Source organism: Bos grunniens, chromosome X (genome assembly GCF_055505025.1).
Source record: "Bos grunniens cultivar Pamir isolate PY7600 chromosome X, Bosgru_T2T1.0, whole genome shotgun sequence".
NCBI classification, from domain to species: Eukaryota; Metazoa; Chordata; class Mammalia; order Artiodactyla; family Bovidae; genus Bos; species Bos grunniens.
In genome coordinates this window covers 68,843,483-68,869,198 of record NC_141194.1, presented here as the reverse complement: position 1 = coordinate 68,869,198, position 25,716 = coordinate 68,843,483, and the positions used below count along the sequence as shown (strand labels likewise).

Below are 25,716 nucleotides of genomic sequence, written 5' to 3'. Positions count from 1 at the left end.
TCAATGATTTAATGAATATTCCATAATATAAAGGAAGTAAAATGATTCTTGGATTTTTCTTTTGAAGCTAGCAAAAACAAGAACTAGGGAAAGAATTACATTGACAATGATTTTTTATATAAAACTCGCCTTCTTTTCAAAATTCAACCTGAATGGTACATCACAAGCTACTGGATCCGTCCACTGTTTTCATTAGAATACATAACTGAAAAGCTTATTTTTCATTAGTTAGAGAAACATACTAGGGTGTTTTAAAAATCATTATTGTTTTTTATGAGGATCAGAAAAAGGGATAAATCTATTAGAAGTGTTCCACAGGAAAAACTTATCTGAAAAGAAGAGTTGAAAACATACAGAGAATAATAAACTTAAGTGCCATGGAGAAATAATAAAAATAATATCACTGTTATGATTATTTAATAGAATAAATAAATAGTAAATATGCTAAAATATATCATATAAAATAGTTTAATGAAAATATAAAGAAATAAAATAACATTTTATTATTATAATAACTAAATATGAAGTTGTACAGAGTAGCAGATATGAATGCCAAATTCATATCTAAATACGAATTGAACTCTTATTATTTCCTCTGTCATTAAACAATATCCTTTAGGGATTAAAATGAAATTCATTATCTACTTTAATCCTCAGTTTAAAATTATTTTTCTAAAGCATACAGCATAAAATGATCATACTTCTGGCCAGTGTTTGTCATACAACTGAAAATAGCCTCACCTACTAGTTTTGACTAGGTTTCATTATTGACAAATATACTTGCTAACATTTCACTTGCCTGTACAGGAACACACAATAAAAAAGATAGCAAATTCATAATGGACAATCCTGGCAGGATCTGGCGCTCCAGGAACATAGAAGAATGAATGTTGATCATTTCTTCTTGGCTCATGTTCTGATTATGGTGAAGACTTGCAAGATGGTGGTCTATAACCATCATATATATCATCAGTCCCATTACAGGTATACAGAAAAACAGGCTCACAAGAAAGGCCCGTCGCCACCTAATATAGAAAAGAAAGATCATCTGAGTAAACATCTAATGGTTAAAGATTCTGTGTACCATAGCGAAATATAACTTGTGACCAATTTCCACCCAGTGTAAGGATGCTATTGAAAAAATAACTGACATGCTAACAGTATGTTAAATTTGTAAACACAAATCAAAATATGGTTTTTATTGACACTCCAAAAGTACTTACTGTCTTATTTCCCGTTTATGGTCTAGGTGGCTTGCTGACCGGTCCTTCTTGACCAAAGAAGCTTCAAAACCCAAGCTCTAAGGAAATTCATGAAAAAACAATTATTTCTCTGAATGTATAAACATTATGTACAGAAATTTTAAGCTGTGGTATTGTCATTAAGAATAATTCAAGTGCAAATCACTATGGGGAATATAAAGATGAAGATGTGCTTCCTTCTCTTGCATGCTCAGTCGTGTCTGACTGTTTTGATACCTCAGACTATAGCCACCAGGCTCCTCTGTCCATGGAATTCTCCAGGCCAGAATACTGGAGTGGGTTGCCATTTCCTTCTCCATTCCTTCTCTTAATTATCTTTGTTTCTAGTCTTTCATCAAAGAAATAAATGTTTCCTCAATTCTAGTTAATATCTATTCCTACTATTTCCAAATTATTGATTTAATTCAAGCGTAGTTGTCCTCAGTAGAGGTTCTTCTATCAAGAAGTAAACTAAAGCCTCTAGTAAGTAATTTTGGAAAAAAAGCAGAAATATATTGCTTAGTCAAGCTGACAGACTGTATGATGATCTAATAACAACAGAATTCAGCAGTAAAATCATAAATCTTACACTTTGACAAGCACCTACTAGTACTGATGTATATTAATCAGTTTATTTTTACTTTTAGTTTTGACATCTATCTATCCATCCATACATCCCCGAGAGCACAGAAAACTGAATGAGAGGCCATAAAAGTTAGCACCATGCTAAACATATTATTCAAGGTTTTGCATATGTAGTCTTTACTCTTGTTCTAGCAGGAATAAATAACAAGAATGAAAATTTTCCTCAATAAAATAAAGTACTGAAAGAAAATTATACCTAAATAAGATTCATATGAACATAGACAGTAACATACACTATATTTTCAGCTGCTAGGGAAAATGCTGCCTTCTTATATTTCTTGACAGTGTAGCACAGAGAAAAGAGCAAGCATGAACACTGGAGTCAGGAAGATTAGGCTCAAATCCCTGGCATGACACTTACTAGCTTATGTGACTTTGGGAAGTAACTTAACATCTCATAACCTGAGTTTCCTCACCTACAAAATGAAGACGACAGTACTGTTCTGAGAATTAAATCAAGAACTGAAGCTTTGCAATTTGCATAACTGGCACATAGAAGATACTCGAAAATGCTAGTTTCACAAATATGTTAATGGTACTACTGTCTACATTAACAGGATCTTATCTAAATGATTAATATGCTTTTTAGGTCATTAGAACAACAATGCTACACCACACGGAAACAATACATGCGATACTTCACCATGTACTACCATTTACGAGCTACTGAAGAATACAGGATGAATTTGTCACAATGAAAAAGGTTTGGTCTTTTATATTTCTTACTTTAACTAAGGTAGTAGTTAAAGCTTTGACTTAAACAATATAGCATCTAGCAGGATATTCCACTTTTGTAATGATTAATATGAATTTAACTCAAAAGAAATTATCCTTTACTTATATTTTCTAAACATTTCAAATGACCTGAGGTTCTACTTCAAGTCCCATCCTGATTAATACTATCAATGTGCCTTTAGCTAATTCCTCCTGACAAAGTCCAAAAAATAAAAAATAAAATGGTAAAATGCTTATTATATTTTGAGACAATTAAACAAAGGAATCAGATTTTTTTCATCATTTCTTTCTGATATAAACCAGAAGTGATCTGAGGGAGTGCTGACTGGATAGGTAAAAACATGGAAATGTAAAGTCTTGGCACTTACTTCAATTGTATGAATAATATCTCTGGGACCAATAATTTCTGGATCATATTTAATATGTGCTTTGTTGGTTGCCAGGGCCACAGAGCAGTAGAAGATCCCTCTGTGTTTTGTGAGGGTAGACTCTATTTTATGGACACAGGAGGCACATGTCATTCCTCTCACCTGTTAAAGACAAAGGCTTTGTTATTCAGAAATGCGCTTATTTCCTTCCATTAAACGTGTTATTACTTTAAACTGAAAGAAATCCTATAACACAGTATAAACACACAAAATCTTATCTGCACTATTAATATGCTTTAGATATGACCATTAGATCACTGTTTTTATACCACATTGAACAAAGATATGGTCCCAGCTACAAAAAGTAAAAGGGCTTCCCAGGTGGCGCTAGTGGTAAAAGAACCTGGCTGCCAATGCAGATGAAAAAGATGCAGGTTTCAACCCTGGGTTGAGAAGATCCCCTGGAAAAGGAAATAGCACCTCACTCCAGTTTTCTTGCCTGGAGAATCCCATGGACAGAGGAGCCTGGTGGGCTACAGTTCATGGGGTCGCAGAGAGTCAGATGTGACTGAAATGACTTAGTTAGCAACAGGTTAAACAGAAGAGGATCTCATTAAAAGTATCCCTCTTCCTGTTACACTCAGTAATAGAGGATTTGACAACTATCACAGTTTCTTGTATTCTGTGCCTTGTTTCCCTCTAAATTTTTCTCACCCTGCTCAGTTCAGCTCAATTCAGTGACTCACTCATATCCAACTGTTTGAGACCCCATGGACTACAGCACGCCAGGCTTCCCTGTCCATCACCATTTCTGGGAGCTTATTCAAACTCATGTCCATCGAATTGGTGATGTCATCCAACCATCTCATCCTCTATCGTCCCCTTCTCCTCCTGCCTTCAATCTTTCCCAGCATCAGGGTATTTTCAAATGAGTCAGTTCTTCCCATCAAGCAGCCAAAGAATTGGAGTTTCAGCTTCAGCATCACTCCTTCCAATGAATATTCAGAACTGATTTCCTTCAGATGGACTGGTTGGATCTCCCTGCAGTCCAAGGGACTCTCAAGAGTCTTCACCAACACCACAGTTCAAAAGCATCAATTCTTTGGCGCTCAGCTTTCTCTGTAGTCCAACTCTCACATCCACACATGACTATTGGAAAAACCATAGCTTTGACTAGACGGACCTTTGTTGGCAAAGTAATGTCTCTGCTTTTTAATATGCTGTCTAGGTTGGTCATAGCTTTTCTTCCAAGGAGCAAGTGTCTTTTAATTTCATGGGTGCAGTCACTATCTGCAGTGATTTTGGAGCCCAAGAAAATAAAGTCTCTCACAATTTCCATTGTTTCCCCATCTATTTGTCCTGAAGTAATGGGACCAGATGCCATGACCTTAGTTTTCTGAATATTAAGCTTTAAGTCAACTTTTTCACTCTACTCTTTCACTTTCATCAAGAGGCTCTTAAGTTCTTCTTCACTTTCTGCCATAAGAGTGGTGTCATCTGCATATCTGAGGTTATTGATATTTCCCCCAACAATCTTGATTCCAGCTTATGCTTCATCCAGCCAGCATTTCTCATGATGTACTCTGCATAAAAGTTAAATAAGCAGAGTGACAATATACAGCCTTGGTGTACTCCTTTTCCTATTTGGAACCAGTCTGTTGTTCCATGTCCAGTTCTAATTGTTGCTTCTTGACCTGCATACAGATTTCTCAAGAGGCAGGTCAGGTGGTCTGGTACTCCCATTTCTTTAAGAATTTTCCACAGTTTGTTGTGATCCACAAAGTCAAAGGCTCTAGTGTAGTCAATGAAGCAGATGTTTTTCTGTAATTCTCTTGCTTTTTCGATGATCCAACGAATGTTGGCAATTTGATCTCTGGTTGCTCTATCTGTTCTAAATCCAGCTTGAACATCTGGAAGTTCAGGGTTCACATACTATTGAAGCCTGACTTGGAGAATTTTGAGCATTACTTTGCTAGCATGTGAGATGAGTGCAATTGTGCGGTAGCTTGAGCATTCTTTGGCATTGCCTTTCTTTGGGATTGGACTGAAAACTGACCTTTTCCAGTCCTGTGGGCACTGCTGAGTTTTCCAAATTTGCTGGCATATTGAGTGCAGCACTTGCACAGAGTCATCTTTCAGGATTTGAAATAGCTCAAATTTCAAATGGAATTCTTTTGAATTCCAAAGAATTGATGGAATTCCATCACCTCCACTAGCTTTGTTCATAGTGATGCTTCCTAAGGCCCACTTGACTTCACATTCCAGGATGTCTGGCTCTAGGTAAGTGATCACACCATCGTGAATATCTGGGTCATGAAGATCTTCTTTGTATAGTTCTTCTGTGTATTCTTGCCACCTCTTCTTAATATCTTCTGCTTCTGTTAGGTCCATACCATTTCTGTCCTTTATTGTGCCCTACTTTGCATGAAATGTTCCCTTGGTATCTCTGATTTTCTTGAAGAGATCTCTAGTCTTTCCCATTCTATTGGTTTCCTCTATTTCTTTGCACTGATTGCTGAGGAAGGCTTTCTTATCTCTCCCTTCTACGCTTTGGAACTCTGCATTCAAATGGGTATATCTTTCCTTTTCTCCTTTGCCTTTCACTTCTCTTTTCACAGCTATTTGTAACGCCTCCTCAGACAGCCATTTTTCCTTTTTGCATTTCTTTTTCTTGAAGATGGTCTTGATCCCTGTCTCCTCTACAATGTTACAAACCTCCGTCCATAGTTCTTCAGGCACTCTGTCTATCAGATCTAATTCCTTGAATCTGTTTGTCACTTCCAGTGTAAGGGATTTGATTTAGGTCATACCTGAATGGTCTAGTGGTTTTCCCTACTTTCTTCAATTTAAATCTGAACTTGGCAATAAGGAGTTCATGATTTGAGCCACAGTCTGCTCCCAGTCTTGTTTTTGGTGACTGTATAGAGCTTCTCCATCTTTCTGCAAAGACTATAATCAATCTGATTTTGGTATTGACCATCTGGTGATGCCCATATGCAGAGTCTTCTCTTGTGTTGTTGGAAGACGGTGCTTGCTAAGACCAGTGCGTTTTCTTGGCAAAATTCTATTAGCCTTTGCCCTGCTGTATTTTGTACTCAAAGGCCAAATTTGCCTGATACTCCAAGGTATTGCTTGACTTCCTACTTTTGCATTCCAGTCGCCTATAATGAAAAGGAGACATCTGTTTTTTGTGTTAGTTCTACAAAGTCTTGTAGCTCAACACAGAACTGTTCAACTTCAGGTTCTTCAGCATTAGTTGTTGGGGCATAGACTTGAATTACTGTGGTATTGAATGGTTTGCATTAGAAATGAACAGAGTTCATTCTATCGTTTTTGAGATTGCATCCAAGTACTGCCATTTCCCTCGTGGTACAGAGGGTAAAGTATCTGCCTGCAATGCAGGAGACCCGGATTCAATCCCTGGGTCAGGAAGACCCCCTGGAGAAGGAAATGGCAACCCACTCCAGTATTCTTGCCTGCAGAATCCCATGGACGGAGGAGCCTGGCAGGTTACAGTCCATGGGGTCACAAAAAGTCAGACACGACTGAGTGACTTTACTTTCTTTTCTTTCACTGCATTTTGGACTCTTTTGTTGACTATGAGGGCTACTCCATTTCTTCTAAGGGATTCTTGCTCACAGTAGTAGATATAATGGCCATCTGAGTTATATTAACCAATTTCAGTCCATTTTAGCTCGCTGATTCCTAAAATGTTGATGTTCACTCTTGCCATCTCCTGTTTGACCACTTCCAATTTACCTCGATTCATGGACCTTACATTCCAGGTTCCTAGGCATTATTGTTCTTTACAGCTCGGAATTTACTTCTACCACTAGTCACAATCAAAACAGGGTGTTATTTTTGCTTTGGCTCTGTCTCTTCTTTCTTTCTGGAGTTATTTCTCCACTGTTCTCCAGTAGCGTATTGGGCACCTACCAGCCTGGGAAGTTCATCTTTCTGTTTCCTATCCTTTTGCCTTTTCATACTGTTCATGGGGTTCTCAAGGCAACAATACTGAAGTGGTTTGCCATTTCCTTCTCCAGTGGACCACCCTGCTAAAGCATATGTATGTATGTAGATATGTATGTACATATATATGAATGTACGTTCATATTTATCCTTTAGTATTACTTCTAATAAGTCGCTTCAGTCATGTCCGACTCTGTGTGACCCCATAGACAGCAGCCCACTAGGGTTACCCCCGTCCCTGGGATTCTCCAGGCAAGAACACTGGAGTGGGTTGCCATTTCCTTCTCCAATGCATGAAAGTGAAAAGTGAAAGTGAAGTCGCTCAGTTGTGTCTGACTCTTAGTGACCCCATGGACTGCAGCCTACCAGGCTCCTCCGTCCATGGGACTTTCCAGGCAACAGTACTGGAGTGGGTTGCCACTGCCTTCTCTGTTAGTATTACTTCTAGTGACAAATGTGTCATTACTTCTAATGACAAAAGTGTTCTACCTTTGTCCAAAAATGTATTTTGCCCTATGTCTTGAGTGAAGTTATACTTCATTTACACATAAATTCTACAGTGGAAGGGCGGGACTTCTGGAATGACTGTGCAAGGAGTTCAGCAAATCCTTGCCCCAAATGGCAATGATTAAACTGCAAAAGTTTAATCATTGGATAAAAGTTTCAAAAACCAACCACTGAAATATTATGAGAAGTAACCAAAAGGATTATACAACAACTTACAAAGTATTTACTCAAGAATATCTACTAAAAGAACATCATTAACAGTAGAGGAAGGATTTCTGAAAATTCTCCCCTCCCTAAAAGCAATGAGAAAATCTGCAAAAGTTGTCAGCACCAACTTTTTCAGAAAAGTTAGAAAGTTGGTGGGAATGAAAATTGCTGCAGCCACTATGGAAAACAGGATGGATCTTCCTCAAAAACTAAAAATACAACTACCATATGATCCAGCAATTTCACTTTTGGGTACAAATCTAAAGAAAGCAAAAACACTAGTTCACAAAGATATGAGTATCTGAATGTTCATAGCAGCATTATTTACAATAGCCAAGATATGGAAGCAACCTAAGTTCCATCAATAGACGAATGGATGAAGATGTTGTATGTATGTATATGTGTATATATATATACACACACACAGGGGAATACTACTCAACCACAAAAAGAATGAAAATTTGCCATTTGCAACAGCATGAATGGAGTTGGAGGATATCATGCTTAGCAAAATAAGTCAGAGAAAGATGAATACTGTATCTTATCATGTATATGTGGAATCTAAAAAATAAAACAAATGAATATAATGAACAGGAACAGACTCATAGAGAACAAATTAGTGGTTATCAATGGGGAGAAAGTAGGGAAGGGGGACAATATAGGGGTAGGGATAAAAAGGAACAAACTACTATGTACAAAATAAGCTATAAATATATATTGTACAGCACAGGATATAGAGCCAATATTTTATAATAACTTTAAACAGAATATAATCTGTAAGAATTCTGAATCACTATGCTGTATACCTGAAACTAATATAATATTGTAACTCAACTACACCTCAATTTTAAAAAACTGATTAAAAAAGAAATTTGGAAATTAAAAGTTTACAGCAACGCAGGAAGCATTTATTCAAGACAATCAGATAAATTCCAGTAAAACAGTAAGCTATGTGGCGTTACATTTTGCTGTATTCCCATCCCCTCTCCTCCAGCTCGGTGATAGCTATGAGGACCAACAGGCCACAGTCATGGTGAAAAACAGCATCAGGGGAGCCACCAGAGAGAAAAAAAAGGATTGGCATGTCTTCAAAGTCTCATTCCCATAGAACTGTCATTATTTGACCTGTCTGATGGTTCTCTCAAATATTCCACTTGCAAAGCTGTCTGTCTGTTCCTGACGATCTCAGTGCATACAAAAAGCCTTTTCTCCAGGAGAATTTGTCAAAACAATTAGGGGAAATTATTTAACCTTATGGGTGCCTGAGCCAATGGATAACAGCTGGGGAAAACAGTAGACTAACAAAAGACCCTAAAAGGGAAAAAGCTGGGAAGGAAGATGTCCATAAGAGTTCCAGCACATTCCTAGGAATCTAGAAGACCATGCACATGCATAGGGCTATGCATATGTCCAGGGCTGTGTGTATCTTCAGAGAAGAACTGAAAGAGCCCTAAGTTCTCAACTCAGGCTGACCTTTAGGCTCTGTAGAAGCAGGAATTAAAGGTTAAGGCAAAACTGACAACTGCTTGGCTGAGTGTTCAAGGCATGCCTCAACATTTACAAAGAGCTCTTTAGCAAAGACTTGGATACTTTTTTTTTTTAATTTATTTATTTTTTAATTGAAGGTAATTGCTTTACAGAATTTTGTTGATTTCTGTCAAACCTCAACATGAATCAGCCATAGGTATACATATATACCTATATGTCTGCTCCCTCCTGAACCTCCATCCCATCTCCCTCCCCATCCCACCCCTCTAGATTGATACAGAGCCCCTGTTTGAGTCCCCTGAGACATACAGCAAATTCCCATTGGCTATCTATTTTACATATAGTAATGTAAGTTTCCATGTTACTCTCTTCATACATCTCACCCTCTCTCCTCCCCTCTCCCCATGTCCATAAGTCTGTTCTCTATGTCTGTTTCTCCATTGCTGCCCTGCAAATAAATTCTTCAGTACCATCTTTCTAGATTCCATATGTATGCATTAGTATAGCTATTTATCTTTCTGACTTATTTCACTCTGTATAATAGGCTCTTGGTTCATCCACCTCATTAGAACTGACTCAAATACATCCCTTTTTATGGCTGAATAATATTCCATTGTATGTATGTGCCATAACTTCTTTATCCATTCATCTGTTGATGGACATCTAGGTTGCTTCTATGTTCTAGTTATTGTAAACAGTGCTGCAACAAACATTGGGGTACAAGCAGTTTTTCAATTTTGGTTTCCTCAGGGTATATGCCTAGGAGTGGGATTGCTGCATCATATGGTGGTTTTATTCCTAAGGACTGGGATACTTATTGGTTCCAAATATTTAAGGAAATCACTGTGGAATTGTTAGCTGACTACTGAGCTAACCAAACAGAGACTTCAGTGGACACACAGAACAAAGAACATTGACTTTATATAATCAGCTCAGAAATCACTAAAAAAACAATAACAATGACAAATAACAACAAACAACAAGCCATAAGGCTAATAGCCAATCTTTCAACAGAAACTCTGCAGGCCAGAAAGGAGTGGCAGGATATACTTAAAGTGATGAAAGGAAAAAACCTACAATCAAGATTACTCTACCCAGCAAGAATCTCATTCAGATTTGAAGGAGAAATCAAAAGCTCTATAAGACAAGCAAAAGCTAAGAGAATTCAGCAGCACCAATCCAGCTCTTCAACAAATGCTAAAGGTCCTTCTCTAGATAGGAAACACAGAAAAGGCCTATAAAATCAAATCCAAAACAATAAAATAAATATTAACGGGATCATACTTATCAATAATCACCTTGATGTAAATGGATTAAAAGCTCCAACCAAAAGACAAAGACTGGCCAAATGTATACAAAAACAAGATCCCTATTTATACTGTCTACCAGAGACTCACCTCAAACCTAGGGACACATACAGACTGAAAGTGAGGGGCTGAAAAAAGCTGTTTCATGCAGACAGAGATCAAAAGAAAGTGGGAGTAGCAATAGTTTTATCAGATAAAATAGGCTTTAAAATAAAGACCATCTATAAGAGACAAAGAAGTGAAGTGAACAAGACAAAGTTGCTCAGTCGTGTCTGACTCTTTGCAGCTCCATGGACCATACAGTTCATGGAATTCTCTAGGCCTGAATACTGGAGTGGGTAGCGTTTCCCTTCTCCAGGGGATCTTCCCAACCCAGGGATCGAACCCAGGTCTCTCGCATTGCAGGTAGATTCTTTACCAGTTGAGCCACAAGGGTAGCCCAAGAATACTGGAGTGGGTAGCCAATCCCTTCTCCAGTGGATCTTCCTGACCCAAGAATCAACCCAGGGTCTCCTGCATTGCAGGCGGATTCTTTACCAACTTAGCTATCAGAGAAGCCCTAAGGACACTACATAATGATCAAGCGATCAATCCAAGAGGACATAACAATTATTAATACATATGCACCCAACATAGGAATACCTCAACACACAAGGCAAATCCTAACTACTGTTAAAGGGGAAATTGACAGTAACACAATAATCGTGGGGGACTTTAATACCCCACTCACACCAATGGACAGGTCATCCAGATGAAAAATTAATAAGGAAACACAAGTTTTAAACGATACCTTGGACCAGTTGGACCTAATTGATATCAACAGAGCATTTCACCCCCAAACAATGGATTTCACCTTTTCTCAGGAGCACATGAAACACTCTCCAGGACAGATCACATCCTGGGCCACAAATCAAGCCTTGGTAAAGTTTTTAAAAATTGAAGTCATTTCAAGCACCTTTTCTGATCACAATGCTGTAAGATTAAAAATCAACTACAGGGAAAATCTATAAAAAACACAAACATATGGAGGCTAAACAACACGCTTCTGAACAACCAACAGATCACTGAAGAAATCAAAAAGGAAATTAAAATATACCTAGAAACAAATGACAATGAAAACATGACAACCCCAAATCTATGGGATTCAGTACAAGTGGTACTAAGAGGGAAGTTCATAGCAGTACAAACCTACCTCAAGAAACAAGAGAGACATCAAATACACAACCTAACCTAACACCCAAAGCAACTAGAAAAAGATGAACAAAAACCCGCCAAAGTTAGAAGAAGGAAAGAAATCATAAAGATCAGAGCAGAAATAAATGAAAAAGAAATGAAGAAGACTATAGCAAAGATCAATAAAATTAAAAGCTGGTTCTTTGAGAAGATAAACAAAATAGATAAACCATTAGCAAGATTGATCAAGAAAAAAAGGGAGAAGACTCAAATCAGTAAAATTAGAAATGAAAAAGGAGATGTTACAACAGACAACACAGAAATACAAAAGATCATAAGAGACTACTATGAGCAACTATATGCCAATAAAATGGACAACTTTAAAGAAATGGACAAATTCTTATAAAAGTACGACCTTCCAAAACTGAACCAGGAAGAAATAGAAAATTTGAACAGACCAATCACAAGCACAGAAATTGAAACTGTAATCAAAAATCTTCCAACAAACAAAAGCCCAGGACCAGATGGCTTCACAGGTCAACTCTACCAAAAGTTTACAGAAGAGCTAACACCTATCCTACTCAAACTCTTCCAGGAAACTGCAGAGGAAGGCAAACTCCCAAACTCATTCTATGAGGCCACCATCACCTTAATACCAAAACAAGACAAAGATGGCACAAAAAAAGAAAACTACAGGCCAATATCACTGATGAACATAGATGCAAAAATCCTCAACAAAATTCTAGCAAACAGAATCCAATAACATTAAAAAGACCATACATCATAATCAGGTGGGCTTTATTCCAGGAATGCAAGGATTATTCAATATATGAAAATCAATCAATGTGATACACCATATAAACAAATTAAAAGATAAAAACCATATGATTGTTTCAATAGATGCAGAGAAAGTCTTTGACAAAATTCAACAGACATTTATGATAAAAACTCTCCAGAAAGTAGGCACAGAAGGAACATATCTCAACATAATAAAAGCCATATACAGCAAACTCATAGCAAATATTATCCTCAGTGGTGAAAAACTGAAAGCATTTCCTCTAAAATCAGGAACAAGACAAGGGTGCCTACTCTTAACATTACTTGCCTTTTGACTTTGTTTATGGTTTTTTCTCCAAACATGAAATTTTTATGTACCTGAATTTATCAATCTTGTCTTTTATGGATTTTATATGACACTTAATAAGATTCTTCCTACTCTAATATTATTTTTTAAATGTTAAATTAGGTGTTATCATTGGGAAAAGCTAGGTAGTGGCTACAAGGAAATCCTCTGTACTATTTTTGCAACTTCTTTGTGATTTTAAAATTATTTCCACAATAGACTGATAAAACAAATAGAGTAAAACGTTAATTGTAGAATACATGCAGTGTGTTTGAGAGTGTTCAACTGCACAATTCTTTTGACTTTTCCAATGTCTGAAATTTTTATAATAAAATATTGAAAAAAAAACTCTAAATATGTCTTCTAGTAATTTCATGGTTCCATTTTTTACATTCAAATTTTTGTCTGAGCTGGAACTTTGGTACAAGGTTAAATTTTTTGTTTTAATTATTTAAGTTATACAAATTTAAAAAAACAACAAAACAAAACAAAAAAAAAACAAATAAAATATTTTCTGGGTTGGCAATAATGTCATTTTAAACCAATACCTACACCAATAACATACCTAGCTTTATGACTTTATTTATAAAATTTAAGTCTTTAATGCATCTAGAATTTATTCTTTTACATGCTACTAGGTAGGAATCATACTATATTTTTAAAGTAATTTTCATTTATTCATTCAAACCCAATTCCTGTTTATTGGTTCTTAATAGAAGTGATGATTATCTTTTACATTCTGCACTTGAAGGTCACCATTGTCAATATCTTTCCAGTTTCCTTCATTTTCATTTTATGTTTTACTTTCCCAACATTTTAATTATTTTTGGATCTCTTTTCTGAATTCTCGCCAAGTTTTTCCTGGATATTCTATTAACCACATAAACCTTCTTACTTACAACAAGTTCCAAAACACCATCTCCTTCATCAGCATTTTCTATCACAGTGGATCCAAATCCAAGCTCTCGGATTAACTCGGCTATCACTGGGGGTTGTATGAAAGCAGGGTTATACCTCACTTCTGCCTTGCCAGCCATCAGAGCCACAAGTACGGAATATATTCCTAGGAATATTGATAAGAAAAACAAGTCAGATAACATTTCTCATAAAAAGAGTAATCTTTTAAACAATATTTATTTATTTGACTGTGCCAGGTCTTATTTGCCGCAGGTGGGATCTAATTCCCTCACTGGGAATTGAACCCAGGTCACCTGAATTTACAGCATTGAGTGTTAGCCACTGACCCACCAGGGAAGTTCCCAAGAATAATTTTATAATAGTTTTCTTTTCATTTAACTATGAAAGGGTTAAGTGAATCTAGAAAAATTTATTTCTTCACTTTTATACAATCTTGAACCCAAATAAAACTATGTGAAAACTTGGCCTCATTTTTAAAAACTTTTTATTATGGAAAATTTCAAATACACACACACACACACACACACACACACACACACACTCAAGACAGAACAACATAATAAACTCAATGTACCCATCTCTCAGCTTCAATAACTGTCAATAATACTGGGCTGCTCAAGTTTCATATATATATATTCCTACCCACTCATCCCTACCCTCTACCCTGATTATTCTGAAGCAAATCCCAGATATCATATAATATGTAAAATTTTAAATATGTATCTCTAAAAGATAAGACTCTTTTTCTTGGACTTCCCTGGTGGTCCAGTGGTTAAGAATCCACTTGCCAATGCAGAGGACATGGGTTCAATCCCTGATCCACGAGGATCCCATATGCTACAGGGCAACTAAGCCCATGTACCACAACTACTGAGCCTGTGAGCCGCACTACTGAAGCCTGTGTGCCTAGAGCTCATGCTTCACAACAAGAGAGGCCACCACAATGAGAAGCCCTCGCACTGCAACTAGAGAGAAGCCCCGCTCACCACAACTAGAGACAGCCCACATATAGCAAAAATTGAAAACCCAGCACAGACAAAATAAATAAATAACCTTTAAAAAAGACTCTTTTCTTTAAAGAAATAATCATAATACCATTATCAAACCTAAAATAATTCTTCAATATCATCAAACATCCAGGCAATATTCACATTTCCACAACTGTCTTAGAACTGTTTAACACTGTTTGAATTGCAATCCAAATATAAAGTATTTTTAGGAAATGAATATAAAGTATTTTTAGAAACCTGTGAGATAGAGTCCTAGAGAAAAGAACTCATTTACTTAGGAAATCAATGTAATTGTAGCAAACAATCTAAGAATATACCAACATACACATTATAATATTATAAAATAACAGTCATTTCTCTCTCAAATTGTATTGCCTGACACACACTAATCTAAAATGCTCTTACTCCCCCCCCCTCCAAAAAGTGCCACACAGCTTAACAAAGCAGTTCATTTATGGCAGTCATGCTGTTCTCTGGTATCAGCATTTTGTTAACAACCAATCCACTTCTCTAGGTCAGCTATTGCTGTCATTTCCAGGAAGAAAATTAATAACATGCAGCAGAAATAGCAGTTCCTTCTGGGAATCTGTGGCACTTGGTGGCTACCTGACAGGGAATAGGAATCAACAGTCCATAGGTCAGCTCTGGGGTTTGATAAAAAGAAAAAAATATCCAAATACTAATTTAATAATAGTTTTTAATATGAAAATAAACTATCTAATATAATCTAAGCTTTCTATATGAAATTGGCTACCAAAAAAAGTACTCTTTTCTTTGGAGAAAAAGGTAGTTACACATGGGCTTTGTGAGTACCAAATAATTCAGAGGATTGGATCATAGGAGAGTATCGGTGATAAGAGAAGGGTATAGGGAAAGGAAAAATATCTTTTCACTTCTGTTGAATGTAATCTATAGTCAAAAAGAAACAGAAAATCTGTTTTTTCAAGTTTCAAAAACATTTTATACTTATATAAATTATGGACAATTTTTAAATTTTTACTTCAAAATACAATTAGAACTTTTTTCTATTCATTTTTAAAAACATAATGCAGATGAAACTGAGGGAAGACGAGTGCCACTTAATTAAAAAAAAAGAGAAGTGAATATAGTTAGATTGTGAATGCAGTGAACGTTGAACCCAGCTAGGCCAAAGATATTTCTAACTAGGTTAAAAGGTGGTAAAGGAGCAATAGAAAGTAATTGAAACAATCAGTTTTAGGGATTAAAAAAAAATCTGTAATTGTTATCTGTAGTAGCCATTGCTTGTCTCATGAGAAAGTCTATATCTGAACTGCTCCTAAAATAGTTGGTTCTAAAGTTAAACAAGCCCCTTGGAAATTTCTTTTTGCTTTCATTTTCTTGCAACCTTCCTCCTGTTCTTCTTAATCATGCAAAGTATAATTTAGCCCAGACTGCACTCTAACTAGATATAATGCCAGATGAAATGAAGGATGTTGAAATGATAGAATGTGGACAAGGTAATATTGAACTTAAGATGGCTCTAGTATATAACAACACATTTTGTTACAATAATGTTCTGATCTTTACATATAAGTTGAGTTTACTAGCCATAGGTCTGTATTATTATTCTATATACTTTATTTCCCCAATAGTGATGATAAGCTTATATTAATCATATTTATTCAGCCCTTGTGACTATCAGTAAGATACCTGGGGCTAGGGCTACTTACCAAACCTATGACTTCAGGCTCATTAAACATAACCACCTATCTCTATGGTTAACAAATCTACTACACTATGCAATGAAGTCCATTAATGTGAGTGCAAAATTAAAAGCTAAAACATCTGAGTGTGACTAAATAAAAAAACATATTGCAGATTTTCTAAGAATTTGTAACCAAAAATGAAAACTTGTACACAATATTGAGTAACTTTTGAACACTCTTACTACAAGTAAAGATCAGTAATCAAACTGCTGGAAGAGAATAATTCTAAAACTTGGCTTTGGTCCAGTGCTTGTCCTGGGTATAGTAACACTGAAAATTATGGATTCTAGCTGTTAGTTTTAAGCATAGCTTTATCAGAAAATTTATGTTTCTTAAAATCCACTGCAGCCAAGGTCCATAAAGAATAGTAATCTTATGTATTTCCTTCTGCTGCTGCTGCTGCTAAGTTGCTTCAATCGTGTCCAACTCTGTGTGACCCCATAGACGGCAGCCCACCAGGCTCCCCTGTCCCTGGGATTCTCCAGGCAAGAACACTGGAGTGGGTTGCCATTTCCTTCTCCAATGCAGGAAAGTGAAAAGTGAAAGTGAAGTCGCTCAGTCGTGTCCGACTCTTAGCGACCCCATGGACTGCAGCCTACCAGGCTCCTCCATCCATGGGATTTTCTAGGCAAGAGCACTGGAGTGGGGTGCCAGTGCCTTCTCCTTTCCTTCTGCTCTTTGACTACAAATTTCACCGATATTAAAATGCAGCCATGAGATTAATGAGACAGGAACTATATCTAAGGGAACAAAAACACTAACAAAAACTGGCTATCAGCAAGTCAAGGTTGTCCTATAAATCACTGATAAGTCTTTATGAGGCCTTGGCAATAATCATAAACATGGTTACAAAACACATAAGAGGACAAAAAGGACAGAGTTCTCAAATTAGTACATAAAATAGCAAGTTTAAGAGTGTCTTACCTTCTTCTCGTCTTAAATTCCGTTCAATGTTTGCTACACAGGAAGCACAAGTCATACCAGTGACCTGTATATAACACTTGGATGAAGTCTTTGGCTCCTCCTTGTCATGAATTGGTGTCATCATTTTGGTGTGAAATTCATTAGTTGAGGTCAAAAGTGGCATTTCTGATGAGGGCTGAGCTATTACTACCAATGGCTCATTTGTATCTGGTGGACAGGGAAAGATTCTTTTCATTTGAAGTATTCTCCAGCTGCACCCTTGTCATTTATCACGATCCACACACACTTCCCGGCACTGTCAACGCTGCTGCAGCTGCTGCTGCTAAGTCGTTTCAGTCGTGTCCGACACTGTGTGATCCCACAGACAGCAGCCCACCAGGCTCCTCTGTCCCTGGGATTCTCCAGGCAAGAATACTGGAGTGGGTAGCCATTTCCTTCTCCAATGCATGCATGCATACTAAGTCACTTCAGTCGTGTCCAACTCTGTGCGACTCCATGGACAGCAGCCCACCAGGCTCCTCTGTCCACAGGATTCTCCAGGCAAGAATACTGGAGTGGCTTGCCATTTCCTTCTCCAGGCACTGTCAATCCACTCCTTTAAAACTGTCATGGACCTAGAGCCCTGTGCAATGCTATCTTTACACTTTCCAGGATGTGACTTCCAAGTTCAACACTGCCCATCCCAATTCTTGGGAAAATCGGAACCAGCTGAATAAACAGAACTTTATGTCAAGATCTTCAAGCCCATTATCTCTACCTCAAACTCCAGTAGACAGTGGTTTATTAATAGAAAGCTCTTTGTTTTATAATGAATTTCTATCATTATGTTAATGATTTAAATACTGGCAGTAAAGCAATTCGTGTAAGTGGGACAAAAAGCAATCTGCAAAACAGCAATGCAGTACAATGTCATTTAAAAATTGTTAGAGTGCATACACGAAAACATGCATAAGGAAGCCTAGGAAGGTACATAGCAAACTACTAGTAGAGGCTATTTCTGGGGAATGAGGTTATAGCAGGAATAGAATAACAGAAAGATGAACAAATTTCCTCTATAGACACTGCTGTATGCTTGAATTTTAACAATAATACATAGTGTTTTTTAAATTAAAATGTCTTTGGTGGACAATGGAAGAAGAGGCAAGGAGTAAGTCAGCAATAATCTTAATTTTTCACAAAGTAATCAGAGAATTTTTCTGTAGAATGTTTATGGACTGTGAAACAGTGGAAAGCATCTGTCATCCCAGAAGCTCCCCTGCAGTCTTAGCGGAGACTTAGTTTATCCATTTCAGTATTAATCATCTCCCAAGAAGGGAGAAAGTATTCTTTTTAGCACATCCATGTACCTGCAAAAAAGCTAAAGATTTTCATCTCTACTGCAGAGATAAGGAGGAAAAGAAGTGATGTGGAAATTTCCACCTACGTGTTACTTCTTTCCCTTTGGCGAAAAACTGATTCAAGTCTATTTGGCTAGTCCATAGAGGAAACCCTTCATAGCAGAGCTGGTTTTTAGGATACGGAAAAAAGGCATCTTTTGAAGAAACTTTAACAAAAGCCTGACCACTTTCATAACAAAAGCCTGACTTCTCAAATCAGTTATAACAAAGGCTTTTAAATTTTGACATACAATCACCTGGGGGATCTTGTTAAAATGCAGATTCTGATTCAGTACATTGAGGGTGAGGCCTGAAATTCTGTTCCAATAAGCTTCCAAGTGATGGCAGTACTGCCAGTCTGGGTATAGCAAAGGACACTTTAATAGCAAAGGATGAGATTCTCCTAATTCCAAAATTAGACAGTCTCTGATCTTATATGTGAATCAATTCAGAAAATGATATTCATTCAGATTACGAGAGTATTATTTAGAACAAAGAGGATAAAATTTACCAAATAGTACCAAAAATTCAAAAAGGAGGCTCATTTGTCCAAAGGAAATAGCTTTGGCGTGGGGGAAAAAACATTATTTTAGTCTAGCCAGGAGCTTATTCATTCTATCATAATTATAATGAAGATTTAAAATTTTGAACTTGGACAATGAAAAGAAAGTTTATATTACTAATTACTTTAAGTCTTATTCCAGAGTAATTTAGTTATTTCAGGTACCTGCTGCTGCTGCTGCTAAGTCGCTTCAGTCGTGTCCGACTCTGTGCAACCCCATAGACGGCAGCCCACCAGGCTCCCCCGTTCCTGGGATTCTCCAGGCAAGAACACTGGAGTGGGTTGCCATTTCCTTCTCCAATGCATGAAAGTGAAAAGTGAAAATGAAGTTGCTCAGTCGTGTCCGACCCTCAGCGACCCCACGGACTGCAGCCTAGCAGGCTCCTCTATCCATGGGATTTTCTAGGCAAGAGTACTGGAGTGGGGTGCCATTGCCTTCTCCATTTCAGGTACCAGAAGTAACTAAAACACCATCTGCAATTTCACACTCTAGAAGTACAGTATTGAATTAAAATAAGTCATAGAGGTAACCCCTTTTAGTTACAATGGCATGATTTCTCAACAAAGATTCAAAAAATTTTGACCTTTACCCCAGTGAATGTGGCAAGAAGAGCAAATGCTTCCATCTTTCACAGAGGCAGTACAGGTGTTAAAAAGCCACAGTGAATTAAATGGCTAGTTTCTTTAAACTGGCTTTTCTATAAACTGTAGCAACACTGCTGCTGCTAAGTTGCTTCAGTCGTGTCCGACTCTGTGCGACCCCATAGACGGCAGCCCACCAGGCTCCCCCATCCCTGGGATTCTCCAGGCAAGAACACTGGAGTGCGTTGCCATTTCCTTCTCCAATGCAGGAAAGTGAAAAGTGAAAGTGAAGGCCTTAGTTGTGTCCGACTCTTAGTGACCCCATGGACTGCAGCCTACCAGGCTCCTCCGTCCATGGGATTTTCCAGGCAAGAATACTGCAACACTACTTATCCATAAATGAATTCAAAAGAAGACTGACTCTCCTGCATGTGAGGCAACAATCAGAAAAGAATCCAAAAATTTCAAGAAAGGGTTTCAAGTCTGATCCTCAAAACTGGCAGGTTTAGTCTAAAGTAATATGAATAAATATATAATCAGAAAATGGCTTAAAAACAACTATGTTTATGTTTAACTATAAACATCATGTCTGCAACTTACTCTCAAATGATTCAGAAAAAGATAGCTACACGTGTGTGTGTATTGTGTGTTTGAAAATATGTCTATCTGTCGATAGAGAAAAAGAATGATAAAACAAATGCGGCAACAGTGTTAACAATGGAATCCAAGTAAAACTGGTAAACAGGAATTCTTTGTACTATTCTTGCAGTTTTTCTGTAAGTTTGAAATTAAAGATTAAAAAGTTACAAAAAAGGAAAAGGAATTTAATTGAGTATTTTGTTTAATTGGTTAGTGAAGACAACTTCATATATATCTTTTCACGATAACGACGATATTGATGGTCATGATAAAAAGCACCTCCTATATTTCTATTTCCTTTATTAACATTTATGGTCCACCCAGGACTGGTATGACATGAAGGTGAAATGCAATGATCCCTCTAAGTCTATAGGAACAGGTTTCAGAGTGGTAGACTATGAAGCCTGGACCAGAGTTGACACTAGCATTCAGAAAATGGGCAGCCACAATTCTGGTGGCATCTTAAACTCTGATTGATCTATAGCAGAAACACACAATGCAGTCAATTGATATTAACTTTTTATCCCAATAATATGGGTTACTGTAGTCACAATTCATAAGTTATTTTACGGTCACAATCACTTTGCCAAGGTTTTCTACCTATTCATTATGGCTTTTAACATGTTTGTTATTGTTGCTGCTTAGTCTCTAAGTCATGTCTGACTCTGCTCTTCTGTCCATGGGATTTCCCAGGCAAGAATACTGGAGTGGGTTGCCATGCCCTCATCCAAAGGATCTGCCTGACACTGCAACTGAACCCATGTCTCTTGCACTGCAAGTGGATTCTTTACCGCTGAGACACCGGGGAAGTCCAATGACACTGTCTAGAAATTAGTTATTCAACTTTTCTATTAATATTCAGAGCAAGAAATTTCATTTAGGGAATTTCCAGTTTAATTAGAGGCTAGGTTCAATTCTAGTTCAAAACAAGTTCACATGGGCAAATTCCATTGGATATACATCTCTGGTTTCAGTTCAAGGTAAGAGCTGCCAGAAAACAGGAAGACTTTGGGCCAGTTCTAGAGTCAGGTTAATTAGAATGCCTAAATTTGAAACCACAGCTTAAATTCTACTATTTATCTCTACTATTTTCATTTTCTTTTTAAAATTTTTGTTTGCAATATAGTTGATTTACAATGTTAGTTTCAAGTGTACAGCATAGTGAATCAGCCATACATATACATATATCCACTCTTTTTTTTTTTTTAAGATTCTTTTCCCATATAGGCCATTACGGAGCATTGAGTAGAGTTCCCTGGGCTACACAGCAGGTTCTTATTAGTTATCTGTTTTATATATAATAGTGTGTATATGTCAACCGAATCTCCCAATTTATCCCTCCTCCCCTTATCCCCTGGTAACCATAAGTTTGTTTTCTACATTTGAAGCTCTATTTTTTCTTTTAAAATAACATTTGCTTCTCCCATTTTATATATACATAAATACATACAAATATACATATAACCCTGTCACAAAACACTTAAAATACATAGGAAAGCACAATGAAAACAAATTATCACCTTTATCCTACCACTCAAAAATAACTACGATTAAAATTTTGTTCATATTCTACCAGGAATTTTAGTCATATACATAAATAACATATACATAGCATAAATCCTTATACATGTGTTTATAAAATTTTGACCATGACTTTTTCACTTGCTTTTTCATTTAACAAAATATCTCACTTTCCCGTGGCATTAAGTATCTTCAACACCATAATTTTTATGGCTTCAGAGCATTTCCTCATATGGAGGTATCATGCTTTATTTAATGTTTCTAGTTTCTATATAATTATGCAAACATCATTATGCATCTTTATATATGCTTCATATATGCTGCTGACATGTCATATTTTCAAAAAGTAGAACTGCAGTGCCTAGTACTTATTTTTCACTGATAAAAGCCAAAAGAATTAGCAAAGTATAAATAAAAGAACATTAGAGGAATCAAAGAAAAAAAATGATAATTACCTGACAAGGAAGCATCAAATCCCATGTTTTCTATTGCTTCTCTCAAGGTTTCTGGAGAGGTTAGTAAAGGATCATACTCAACAGTCCCTTTGCCATTTGCAAGTGATACTTGTATGGATTTTACACCTGCCTTTTTTGATATGACACCTTCAATAGACTGCACACACGAATTACAAGTCATGCCATCAATGTTTATCACAGTTTCTTGAGTTAGAGGCTGGCTAACTATGTTCAAAGGACTCTTTTGAAGAGATGAGCTGGAGGGAGAGTTTGAGGTACTCTCAATTTCACTTGCACTACTAACTCTATATTGCCCTTGTGATATGGCCTCTATTGCTTTTCTCAGTGTTTCTGGAGTGACTAAACTTGCATTGTACTTTACTATGGCAGATTTATTCTCTAAAGAAACTACTACACTGCTTATATGTTGGAGTGTAGATAAAGCACTTTCAATATTTGACACACATGATTTACAATGCATGCCATCTATGGTGAAAATGACTGTTGAATTACTGGTGTATGATGGACTCTTTTGCTGTGATCCTTCTGAGGATTTGACTGGTGTGTTCTTTAGACGTTCTATGTCAATAGCTCCCAATTTGAGGTACTTGGGCTGTTTTTTGATGAATGCTGTAAAGCCCACAACTTCAATCTGCTTTTTTATTTCCTCTGCTGTGATAAGATGGGGTTGATAAACAACAGTAGCTTCTTGATTGTCCAAGGAAACTAGTTAATAAAAAGAAAAACATTTAATTCAGTTATTCCTGGGCCACTTCAGAAAACATTCTGTAGACCAAATTAATACCACACATAATTGTTTCTCTCTCATTGTTGTCATTATCCTTTCTTAAAATAATTCTGTTCTTTTCAGAAAATTTTACTGATGTGGACTAGAAAAAAGCAAAAGATGTGACCACTGTATCTGCGGTCTCCAAGTTTCTGCATGCCTGAATAGAAACAGAGGTCAAGAGGATCCTAGGTATGTTGCATTAAGAACCCTGAACTCCATGAATGCCACCTTGGCTGCCATTTATGCTAGTTCAAGATTCATGTAACTTTTAATTATAATCATTAACTTTACTTGACACTAATTCTGGGAATACACTGTTTCTCAGACTTCAGTGAAGCAGCAACATTCTAGTCCCAGAGATTCAAAACCCATGCTTAAAGGAAAATGCTAAAGTTCAAAGACCAAAACAGCAAACCAAGCCATACAAAGCAATCAAATAAACAATATCAGTCATATTACCTTTAATTCGCTGAACACCTTGCAGTTTCCCAATTTTTCCTTCAATGGTGCTAGTACATGAATGGCAGGTCATCCCTTCCACCTTCATCTTCAGCATGACTTCACCTGGTTGAGCCATACTATAATCTTCGCAAGTTCCTGACTTTTTTTCCAGAGTTCCAGTATCTAAACTGAGATCAGGAACCAGCTCTACTATCTGATTGGCATTCACTATAGAAGGGATTATTGTCACCACTGCAGTTCTCTGCTGAGGGGAAATTTTAATATCTGTCACACCCTTGGTCTTGAGCAATGTGCTTTGGATATGGTCCCATGGCGGAACCAGTGAAGCAGTAACAGTCAGAAACACAGTTTCAGTTAAAACAGGGAGAGGCTTAGGATTGTGGAGAATAGCATCAAAGCCCATGTCATCAATAGCTTCCTGCAGGGTCTTTGGAGTTTGTAGTTTTGGGTCATAAATAACAGTTGCATTTTTTTCTTCCAGTGAAACCTTTTGGAAGGAAATTGCAGAAGTCATTTTAATTAAATTTTATGATATGGAACTTAAAATTATCAATCATTACACCACCGTAAAGAATGAAACAAATAATTAAATCAAATAGAGTTTCTTTATTAGTTCTCATCTTTCCTAGTCACTTTAGAAAGCAGCACAAAATGTCTTATGTACCTACAGGAATGGTAAAGCTCTATGTAGGTGTACTTGACTCAGGTAATGATTAGGCATTTGAAACGTGCACAGACAAACACACCCTAGAATTTCATAACAGAGAACAAACTACTCTTCATCTCCTTTCACAAAGTATTCCAACACTTAGCATTCTACCAATTCAAAAGATAATTTCAGGAAAGAGGATCAGCTACATAAAACAAATTGGAAATCAAGTTTAAAGTTTTAAAATGTTCAATTAAGATAAACTTGTTGCAAGAAAAGGTATAAACATGCTGGTTTATGAAGGCAATATTCATAGGGTTTCGTAGCAAGTATTTCTATAACCTTCTAAGTCACTATAGTCCAGTATTACTTTTGTGCAAAATAAGAATATATAATTTTTCCTGATTTGATTATTAAAATAATGATTGTATTCTTAAAGCTCAGCAACTGAATATAATTTAACTACTACCTGGACATCTTACCCTGCATCTCTTTGGGTAACATATGGGTTATAAAGATTTATGAAGTAGTCATACATACACACACACACACACACACACACACAAAACTGGGTTGAGAGTCAGAAGATTTGAGCTCCAGTGTCAATTCTCCACTTATTAGTTAACCACACTCACTAGCCCTACCATCATAAAAATGAAGAAATGTGCTCTACTATCTTCCAGGGTTATTATAAGGATCATATGAGTAAACAGGAAAGTAGTTCTTTGAAGCAGTAAGTCATATAAAAGTAAACACTGAAAAACCAATATTTATCAAACACTTATTATATGTGCCAGGAACTAAGATTCTCATGATACAAAGCTGATCATGACATAGTCACAGGGAGCAATGCTAGAACAGAGGACAGAGAAAATGAACACCCATTCATCCCTGGGAATGTGTGTCAAAAAAGCTTCTTAGGGGAGATAATACCTGAATGTTAAAGGAATAACAGAAATTAGCAAGGACATTTGAAGCAGGGAACTCATGACAAATGTAAACACAAAATTAGAGAAAAATGAAAGGCTGCATAATTAGGTAACTGCTTTATCATGGGGGCTCTTGTACGCCAATAATCATCTGTACTTTATTCTATAGGTAATAGAGAGTCATGGAAAAGTTAAGCAGGGGAATGACATAGTTATATTTGCATTTAGAGAAGAATCATTTTGGAGTGACGTGGGTGATAGAACTGTGCTGTCCTGGCTTGGGGTAGTTAAATTAATCTATGTGTGTTAGTCGCTCAGTCGTGTCCGACTCTTTGTGACCCCATGGATTGTAGCCCGCCAGGCTCCTCTGTCCATGGGATTCTCCAGGCAAGAGTACTGGAGTGGGTTG

General features: G+C 36.9%; 1 protein-coding gene across 2 annotated transcripts in view; it reads right to left on the bottom strand.

Annotated features, from left to right (window-relative positions):
• ATP7A (ATPase copper transporting alpha) overlaps nucleotides 1-25,716 on the bottom strand; it is a 127,225-nt gene that overhangs the window by 33,256 nt on the left and 68,253 nt on the right. Inside the window, exons 3-9 of one of the 2 annotated variants that reach the window (XM_086387293.1) lie at nucleotides 23,727-24,216; nucleotides 22,478-23,203; nucleotides 17,343-17,549; nucleotides 13,663-13,826; nucleotides 2,990-3,151; nucleotides 1,224-1,300; nucleotides 800-1,025 (exon numbers count right to left, since the gene is read on the bottom strand). In XM_086387293.1, the coding sequence (XP_086243419.1) occupies nucleotides 800-1,025; nucleotides 1,224-1,300; nucleotides 2,990-3,151; nucleotides 13,663-13,826; nucleotides 17,343-17,549; nucleotides 22,478-23,203; nucleotides 23,727-24,216 (2,052 nt within the window). The remainder of the gene's footprint in view (nucleotides 1-799; nucleotides 1,026-1,223; nucleotides 1,301-2,989; nucleotides 3,152-13,662; nucleotides 13,827-17,342; nucleotides 17,550-22,477; nucleotides 23,204-23,726; nucleotides 24,217-25,716) is intronic. The other variant, XM_086387294.1, reaches the window with a different exon arrangement.